The 10,128-nt window shown below is 39.7% G+C and overlaps 1 protein-coding gene across 1 annotated transcript; it reads left to right on the top strand.

The window, feature by feature from the left end:
- The first annotated feature begins 3,352 nt into the window (after window positions 1-3,352).
- Window positions 3,353-6,624, top strand: LOC149250303 (disease resistance protein Roq1-like). Its single transcript, XM_089453614.1, has 5 exons — window positions 3,353-3,978; window positions 4,069-4,157; window positions 4,256-5,169; window positions 5,292-5,564; window positions 5,726-6,624. The coding sequence occupies exons 1-5, from the start codon at window positions 3,353-3,355 to the stop codon at window positions 6,497-6,499; spliced, it is 2,676 nt and encodes an 891-aa protein (XP_089309740.1). The 3' UTR covers window positions 6,500-6,624.
- Window positions 6,625-10,128: the final 3,504 nt, after the last annotated feature.

Genomic DNA, 10,128 nt, shown 5'->3' on the forward strand with positions numbered 1-10,128 from the left:
CCGTCGTGGCATTTCCAGAGAAGGCATCGGTCGTGGCAACTGGGGCAGCCCGAATTGGTGGCCACACAAACCTTGACTGAATGTTTTTATTTCCTGTTTAAATAGTATGGCGAGATGTGGATCAAATGTCGAATGTTAAGAACAAAAAAAGCCAAATAGTCGCAGAACAGTGACGTATGAAGAAATGAAATACTTGTGTACACAATTGGCATCTCTCTTGCCTACTACTCCTCCCAAGGTGTTTTTATTTCATGTTTAAATAGTATGGCGAGATGTGGATCAAATGACGAATGTTAAGACCAAAAAAAGCCAAATAGTCGCAGAACAGTGACGTATGAAAAAATGAAATACTTGTGTACACAATTGGCATCTCTCTTGCCTACTACTCCTCCCAAGGTAATTACAACATTAGATGCCTTCCACGACTCATACTGTATCTATATCAAACTGTAACATCGCAGGCCTAAATTATATATTTGAATTCTTCATACAGCTTGACAGATGTGGATTGTATGAGGAAGCCATTAATTACATTAGAAAGCTCGAGGAGGATATCCATCAACTGAAGAGAAAGAGAGACCGTCTGCTGGAAATCCAATCTGGACAAAAAACAGACATGAACACAGACCTAAAGGTAGCCGTGGAAATTTATGGAAGGGAAGCAATTATCATATTTACCACCCAAAGAAGGCCGAGATATATGTGGAGGATTCTGGAGGAATTTGAAAAGCATGATCTAGATCTGGAGACCTCGCATCTTTCTACAGGAGAATCTTTTGTTCTTCTACACTTCCATGTCAATTTCAAAGACAATATTTACCATGATCCAGCTCAGATCCAGAGTTCTCTAGAATGCAGGCTTTGATTAACTTATTAAATTATTGCAACATCTTGTTGCTGATGTGAAATTTGTACGGTTGCGGATTGCTTTGTTGTGATGCCATTGGCGCATAACCGTCATGTACTCTTGACTGTTGCAGGCTAAAGTGGTTTCAGAACCAACCGTCATGTACTCTTGACTGTTGCAGGCTACAGTGGTTTCAGAACCAACTTCTATGAGGGTATTGCTAATTCTGAGGACGATGAGTAGTGGATTTTCTGCAAAGCTTGATGACAGCAAGAAAAACAGCCAAGAATCTCCAAAAGCCAATGTAAGAAGAAGACCTGGGTTGTACATTTCTAAATACAAATTTTTAAAAAGCATAATTTCTCTTCATCTATGAAGTGCGTGCTTGTTATTTCTATGGGTAGGGACTACTACTGAAGTAATTACAAGTAGTTAGTTTGGTCACATTTATAAGCTGAAACCCAAAACTCGGGCTCTCAACCCACTTGAAAAAATGGACATATCAATAAATCCAATCCACAATGGAAACCAAGGTAGGAAAACACTGTATTCAGATGAGGCTTGATGTGATGGAAGACGAATTAGTTTGTACTGAATATCAGAGTTGCACTAATATGAATGTGAATTCAATTTCATTTTTGCTCCGGAGTTAGCCCATGTTTAACAATCTTAATTTTGTTTAGCATAAATTGTTTTTTGGGTGTCTCCACCATGTCGCAGATTCGATTTGTACAATACATAATGTCCTCAGTGGGTAGTTAATTGCTACACATCTTATTCTTTCATTAAATATCCCCCCACTTCATCCAAAAGGCAAAATCCTCAATGACATCTTCGTCAGCTAATCCATTCATTTTGACCTCAATGACATCTTCGTCAGCTTTGATGTCGTCTTCTTCTTTACAAAAATCCTTGTTCCTGAAGCTTTAGAATTAACATTCAAGTTGGTTGACCTTGAAACTCTTAACCTTATTAAAACTTGTCTATCCTCAACCTTCTTCTCTTACAATGGTATTTTCTATAAATTAATATCCAAGTTGGTCGACCTTGAAACCCTTAACCTTATTAAAATTTGTCTATCCTCGACCTTCTTCTCTTACAATGGTATTTTCTATGACAATGGTATTTTCTATGAACAGACAGAAATAATGACAATGGGGTCTTCCCTATTTGCTTGTGGCAAATATCTTTATGGAGCATTTTGATTCTATGGTCCTTAATTCTTGGCATAAGAAACCCAAACATTCGTACAAGTTTATTGATGACACTTCCGTAGTGTGGCCTCATGGGCTTCCATCCCTCCAAGCTTTTCTTCATCACCTCAACAATGTTTTCTCGCATATCCAATTTACAAGGGAATTGGAAGAGCACTCATCCTTACCCTTCCTAAATGTCATCGTTACTCATCTCTATGGTTCACTTTCCTTTTAAGCTTATCACATAAAAACTCACACTAACCAATACCTCCATGCTAACTCTCATCATCACCCTATGCAGATATTCATGTTTAATTCTTTATCATATTGTTCATGAATTAATATGATTTTATTTAGTTTATCTCATCTACTAGTATTTTTTCAAAATCTATGAAATATTTGCTATTGGAACTTGAAATACCATCTTTGAAGATTAAGAGGCAATCTGTGTTCGAAAATGTTATAGAATTTGTCAAATTTGGCATAAGTGATTTCTCTTTATCTTCTAGGTTTGAATGGCATTTTGTTTACTAATTTTTATCTTTAATTATTTTTTATATGTCATGATTCTTATTGAATTGATGCCTTACAGCGTTTCCATTGCAACATCTGATGCAAATGCTAGTTAATGAATTCAGTAGACACTAAACTACCTATTAAGTTATGCCCTTCATTCATTGTACTATGAAATTGCCAACTATAGACGTCGACACTCAGAGTCCCACTCGCTGCTGCTAGAGTCCCACTTGCTGCTGCTTTAATTTACCGTGATGGACGTCGACTCCCACTTGCTGCTGCTTTAATTTACAGCGATGGACGTCGACTCCCACTTGCTTCTTCTGTGGATGGATGCCACCTGTATTGCTTAATAAATTAACTTATCATGTCTCGGGTTAGAGGATGCAGTTGCTTTTGCATAAATATTGCGCCCCACATATCTGTGGTCAGCATATCTTCTGAACGATCCAGGAATAGGTATATGGTCGGTGACTCGGCGGCAACCCTCAATAATGCAGTGAACGAAGGAAATTAGCAGCAACTTTCATGACTTCACAATTTAATAATAAAACAAAAGAATCCTAAATAGAAATATATATCGACATGGTTCGTTCAGCGAAAAACAGATCCTCTGAATTGACCAGATATTAGTGTCTTGCACGGGTGAGATCATTCAGACGAAAATATTGAGGTACCGATATTGAGGTACCGCTCATTCCCAATCTCTGTAAAACGTCTTGCATCTCGCTTGCTTCTTTCTTCTCTGTAAAACGTCTTGGATCTCGCTTGCTTCTTTCTTCTTCTGTATCCGATGGCGGATATCACATGCATCGCCTCTTCTTCGTCTTCATCCACCAACACTGGCCAGGTTTATGACGTTTTCTTGAACCACCGCGGTCCGGACACAAAGAAAGGCCTCGCCAGCCATATCTACCGTCGGCTTATTGTACGTGGCTTAAATGTATTTTTGGACCAGCCAGAACTGCGCAAGGGAGAGAACTTTGAACATCAAATCGAAGGGGCTATTCGAACCGCCTCGGTGCATGTCGCAATATTTTCTCCAACGTATGCCCAATCAACCTGGTGCCTTAAGGAGCTCGCGCTAATGGTGGAATCCAAGTCGACAATTATTCCAGTCTTCCATGATGTCGATCCTTCCGAACTTCGGTGGACGCAGAGTGGAGATGGAGAGTTCGCTGGAGTCCAGAGTATCCTCCGCTGGATCTTGCCGCAGAGTATCCTCCGCTGGATCTTCCCGAGTCTACAAGGCGAAAAGGGAAGGTATGCTCGAGACCTGCACAGGCTAGAAAAGAAGAGAACATTAGATCCTGATACCAACGAAACGAATCCACGACATGACTGGAGCACTCTGCAAAAATGGAGGAATGCTCTCTCTGCTGTCTCCAATAAAAGCGGTTTTGTCTCCAAGGAGTACGGGTAAGGGCCATACTCTCTCCTGTTTTTCTTGGTTATTTCACTAAACATAAGACGTTCCTCCATAATCATATTACTGTGCATATTGTTCAGTGACGAAGGGCAGCTAGTTGATGCGGTCGTAGAAGAAGTGTGGCGAAAGGTTAGTAAAACACCTCTTAATGTGGCCAAATATCCTACAGGCCTGGATGAGAAAATAGAACATGTGAAAAGAATTGTGCACTTGCAGCAGCAAAGCCAGAAGACTAGGGTTGTGGGAATTGTGGGTCTTGGGGGGTAGGCAAAACGACCCTTGCAAAAGAATTCTTCAACAGACACAGATCAACTTATGATCGATGTTGTTTTCTGTCTGATGTGAGAGAAACAGCAGCCAAGAGTTCTTTAACTTCATTGCAGGCAGCACTTCTTAAAGACTTGGCTCATTTGCAGCACGAGCAAATAAGAGACATTCATGAAGGCATAGGGAAGCTCCAAAAGCATCTTTCATCCTGTCCCCCATGTCTGATAGTCTTAGATGATGTTGATCATATTGATCAACTTGACGCATTGTTTTCACCGGTGAAAGACACCATTCAATCCAGTAGTTTAATCTTGGTTACTTCTCGCAAAAGGGATGTACTTACAAGCTCGGGAATTATAGAGGACTCTATTTACCAGCAAAGAGGCCTTAACCGACAACACTCCAGAGCACTATTCTGCTCGCATGCCTTTGACCAGAGTTGTCCTGTGACGGGATTGGAACAACTGGTAGAAGAGTTTTTGGATTTCTGTGATGGATTGCCCTTATCTCTTAAGGTCATTGGAGCGGCTATTCGTGGAAAAGATTCTGACTTTTGGAAAAGCCAGTTAAACAAAATCAGAAGAATACTTCCTGAGGATATTCATAGCAAGCTTAAAATTAGCTATGATGGTCTCGATAAAGAGGAGCAGGGGATCTTTTTAGACGTCGCCTGTTTTTTTATAGGAGAAAACAGAGATACCGCCATCGCTATATGGAACGGATCTGGCTGGGACGGATGGCTGGGTCTCCGTATCTTAGAGAACAGATGCCTTGTGGAGATCGACAGTGAAGAGTGTATAAGAATGCACGACCACCTCCGCGATCTCGGCAGAGATGTAGCAGAGAAGGAACATCCGCTTCGGCTTTCGCGACCAAATGTCAATCTTCTTCGTACTCTTTCCCCCTTATCGCCTGTACGTATGTTGAAGCTCTCCACGGATTTTCGAATTAGCATTGTGATATCTAAATTGCCTTTTTGTTTTGAGTTTTTTCAAGAAAAAATAATGTTTTTAACAGCTCCGAGTGAACAATTCAGGTGCGAGGAATTAGCATGGATTATGGAAATGGCAGTGAACAATTTTTCGAAAATGTTGCGGGTAACTGCAACCTAAGCAGGTTGGAACTGCTTAGGGGTGAAGGTTCTTTTGTTGAAAGCGTATTCAGTGCAGGGGAGCTACGACAACTGATATATCTCCAATGGGAGAACTGTCCGATTTCCTCAATATCTTTCACAATTCCAACAAGGAATTTAAGAGTGTTATACATACAGGGGCGAGAATTGAACACACTCTGGCAACATGAATCTGAGGTAGTACAAATTCTAATTTATTTGGACACACATCGATTTACATTTCTCTTCAAATTATAAAAATTGCTTGCATTTAAGAATTGTCTTTGTTTATCACAATGTCAAATAGGTGACATTGACAGAAGCAAATCAACTTTAATGTTTTTATGTACGCATTGCAGGCACCACGACAGTTGAGGGAATTGTATATTGATGCTCCCCTTTCAGAGGTTCCACAGTCTATTGGGAAACTGAATCAGCTCGAAAAAATTGTCCTCAAAAATGGTTCTTTTAAAACTTTACCAAACGAATTCTATGATATGCATTCATTGAAGCATATCGCGTTAAACTGTGAACAAATGATGTTGCTGCCGGATTCAGTTGGGACCTTGACGGGCCTGGAGAAACTCTACTTGACCAGGTGCTCCAGCATGCAGGGGCTCCCAGACTCGGTGGGGCAGCTGACGGGCCTCCAGACACTCGACTTGAGCTGGTGCTCCAGCCTTCAGGGGCTCCCAGACTCGGTGGGGCAGCTGACGGGCCTCCAAACACTCCACTTGGAAAAGTGCGCCAGCCTGCAGGGGCTCCCAGACTCGGTGGGGTGGCTGACGGGCTTGGAGAAACTCTACTTGAAGGGGTGCTGCAGCCTGCAGGGGCTCCCAGACTCGGTGGGGCAGATGACGGGCCTCCAGACACTCGACTTGAGCTGGTGCTTCGACCTTCAGGGGCTCCCAGACTCGGTGGGGCAGCTGACGGGCTTGGAGAAACTCCGCTTGGTCGGGTGCTCCAGCCTTCAGGGGCTCCCAGACTCGGTGGGGCAGCTGACGGGCTTGGAGAAACTCCGCTTGGTCGGGTGCTCCAGCCTTCAGGGGCTCCCAGACTCGGTGGGGCAGCTGACGGGCCTGGAGAAACTCCGCTTGGTCGGGTGCTCCAGCCTGCAGGGGCTCCGAGACTAGGTGGGGCAGCTGACGAGCCTGAGGAAACTCGACTTGGGCCAGTGCTCCAGCCTGCAGGGGCTCCCAGACTCGGTGGGGCAGCTAACGAGCCTGGGGAAATTCGACTTGGCCGGGTGCTCCAGCCTGCAGGGGCTCCCAGACTCGGTGGGGCAGCTGATGGGCCTCCAGACACTCCACTTGAAAGAATGCACCAGCCTGCAGGGGCTCCCAGACTCGGTGGGGCAGCTGACGGGCCTCCAGACACTCGACTTGACCTGGTGCTCCAGCCTTCAGGGGCTCCCAAACTCGGTGGGGGCAGCTGACGGGCCTGGAGAAACTCTACTTGACCAGGTGCTCCAGCCTGCAGGGGCTCCCAGACTCGGTGGGGCAGCTGACGGGCCTCCAGACACTCGACTTGAGCTGGTGCTCCAGCCTGCAGGGGCTCCCAGACTCGGTGGGGCAGCTGACGGGCCTCCAGGGACTCTACTTGAACGGGTGCTGCAGCCTGCAGGGGCTCCCAGAGTCAGTTGGGAACTTAACGAGACTCAAATGGCTTTACTTGGCTGGGTGTCCCAATTTACAGACGCTGCCCAATGTTCAGCATTTGAGCTCGCTGGTGACGCTTGAAGTGGCTCACTGTTCCAAACTGCAATGGGGTGCTGGAGTAATCGAGTCCCTGCGCCATCGACTGGGAAATGGCTTCATCGAATAAAGGTGGGAAGAAGGCAGCGAAAACAGTAATGAATAAAGATCAGAGAGAGCTCACCACACCCCGCAAAGAGAGAGAGCTGTGTCATTAATCTTCATAGAGATGTAATCATAAGGCAAAATGAATTACAATTGTGATCAGATGGCCACGGTGCTCACCACACCCCGCAAAGAGAGAGAGCTGTGTCATTAATCTTCACAGAATGTTCTATATTTTACATCATGTGGAGTAGTAATAATATTGAGCCATAATAACATTTGAGTTTATGGTTCACATAACATTCGAGTTTATTCGAGTTTATGGTGATTTTTTTTAATATTTATTTTTTCTTAAATACAACACAATATAAATTTTGATTTTTAAATAATTTTCATTAATAAATTTAATTTTATTATTATTATTCAATTTATATATTTATTAAATTAATATAAATTTTATAAATTAATATAGATTTTTGGATCATATATTTTAGTTTTTGGTTTTTTTTTTTTTTTTTTCACTTCTGGTTCATGGATACCATGGTCAACCATGGTCAGTGGTCCGCTACGTCCAGGATCGGAAGTCTCTAGGGTGGACCCCACCCGAAGGGGGTCACACCCCTCGGCCATCACAGACCTAACCCCAAGAGCTTTCGGGTTTCGACCCTGTGACCTCCCATTGGCGAGGCCCCGGCTTGACCGATTGAGCTAACCCTTGGGGCTTCATATATTTTAGTTATTTAAATATTATTTGTCTAATAAATAATAATTACTTTTAATTAAATTTTCATATATTTTTTAATTTCTAATTTTAAATCTTTTAATTCATATTTTAATGATTTATTTTTTTAATAAATTTCAATTTTAATATACATATTTTTTTAATTATTATTTTTAATATTAATTTATTATATATTTGTTTATTATTTTTTTAACTTATTTTATATTTTAAATATTCAAAATCCTTAATACATATTTGAGTTGCTTACTCATATATATATATGTAAGTAATTAATTGAATCAATAATATATACAATTTTCAAATCTAATAATAGCATCATAACATTGATGACATCCTATAAATAATAGTGATATTTATAAATGGTATCAAATATTAAGTGAGCAAGAACAAGATTTTCATGAATGATATTTCTTATTTATGTAGATTATTGTGCTTGCAAACCAAGCATTTACAACTAATTAACCAAATAGACAACAATATTGATGATGACTAATTAAATTTACTCCTTGATCTCTTTTACACTAATATCTATATGGATAAATATAAATAAACAATTTTGTAAAATATAATTAATATAATATATAGTATTTACCAAAAAATATTTAACAAAATTAAATTCTATTAAAAAACAAAAACTAAACATATCTAATTTCTCACCTCATCCTTCACCTCAAGTAAGATCTATACTACAATGGAGAGGATAACAAACTATATTTCAACCATCTAAGGTAGATCCAACAACCTTTCAAAAATAAATAAATTATATTAGTTTTATTAAAATTATAAATCTTAGTATATAACCATTTTAAATATATTCCATAATGATTATATAAAATTTAAAAAATTTGCATAATTAAAAATTAGTTTAGTATTTTCTTCACCATAATAACAATGAATACATCAAGGTTTCCATGTAACTATCTCCCTCTATCACCACACTTCAGGGGGCGTACAATGCTTTTTTTTTTCCAATGAAGGTTGTGAATTCATTCACATTTGAACTAATCCTCTTTGTTTGGATAAAAGACCTTGCACAACACCCTTTTCATGTTTCCATTAAGGCCATTTAAAGGAATCACTTTAATAGCATAAAACAATCAATCATTTTCTTGAATTATTGACCCAACTAGCCCTTTCAAAAGTTTGACATGATACAAAGGAAATAGGCCATTGGGTCATTCAGAAGGATCACCCATTCAATGCCTCCAAAACATTTCCTTGATGTAAGAAAATAGGTCATTGTGTAATTTTGAATGATTTCCTAATAGGTGTTTTTGAATTATCTACCTAATGTAAGGAAATACACCATTAGGCCATTTATTAAAATCCCATTAGGGGCATTTGTAAGATCTGTGTAATGCAAGGAAATATGCCATCAAACCATTTCAAAAGATTGATTATTGAGTGTTGTCAAAATATTTTCTCAATGTGAAGAATTATACCATTGAGCCATTTTGAAAAATTATCTGTTATGTTCTTTCAAAACATCCACACAATGTGAAGAAATAGATCATTAGGCCATTTCAAAAGATTGACTGGTGGGTGCTTTGAAAATATATACCTAATAAAAGGAAATAGGATGTTGAGTCATTTCAAAAAATTTCCCACTGAACACCTTTAAAAAGCTTGGCCGTATTCATTAGGCCTCTTTTGAAGATGTGAAGTCAAGCTGCTTTGAAAAATAGAACAAGGCCATCAAGTCGACTTCGAAAAAACTCATCAACCAATTTCAAAGTATCACCCAATTGGATTAAATAACGAAATTAACCCATAACAAGCAAAGATCGCTAGCCTTATTCCAAGTAAATACTTCAAATTTCAGCATATGGGGGCTTACGATCCTTGAACACTTTGAACATCAACAAAAGGACTTAAATTTGGTCAAAGGATTTGAACAACATTCAAAATCAAAAAGTTTGATGGTTTATTTAAAAACCCTACTTCATATTGGCATCTAACATGTAGCCATTGAATATGCATAAATGAATTGAATTAGATGTGCCCATCACAATCCAACCTTAAATGCATAACGTATGTCTCGAGGAAATAAATTATATGGGAATTCCAAATTTAAAAAAGCATTTGAAAAAATTATGTATGCAACTTCATACATAAACAACATACAAGCTTAATCAATAGAATTATATAACACTTCATTAAAGATATGGAACACTTACCTTTAAAACAAATTGGTCTAAGGAAATCAATTGTTGATAGAGAA

The sequence above is a fragment of the Pinus tabuliformis genome, chromosome 7 (genome assembly GCF_031772625.1).
Source record: "Pinus tabuliformis cultivar Carrire ecotype Pingquan chromosome 7, CPIR1, whole genome shotgun sequence".
NCBI classification, from domain to species: domain Eukaryota; kingdom Viridiplantae; phylum Streptophyta; class Pinopsida; order Pinales; family Pinaceae; genus Pinus; species Pinus tabuliformis.

Excerpts from the sequence above, each read along its gene's own strand:
- LOC149250303 (XM_089453614.1), top strand. The coding sequence starts at position 3,353 with ATGGCGGATATCACATGCATCGCCTCTTCTTCGTCTTCATCCACCAAC. Across the intron at positions 3,979-4,068 it reads TTTGTCTCCAAGGAGTACGG|TGACGAAGGGCAGCTAGTTG; the intron begins GTAAGGGCCATA and ends CATATTGTTCAG. Across the intron at positions 4,158-4,255 it reads TGTGGCCAAATATCCTACAG|GCAAAACGACCCTTGCAAAA; the intron begins GCCTGGATGAGA and ends CTTGGGGGGTAG.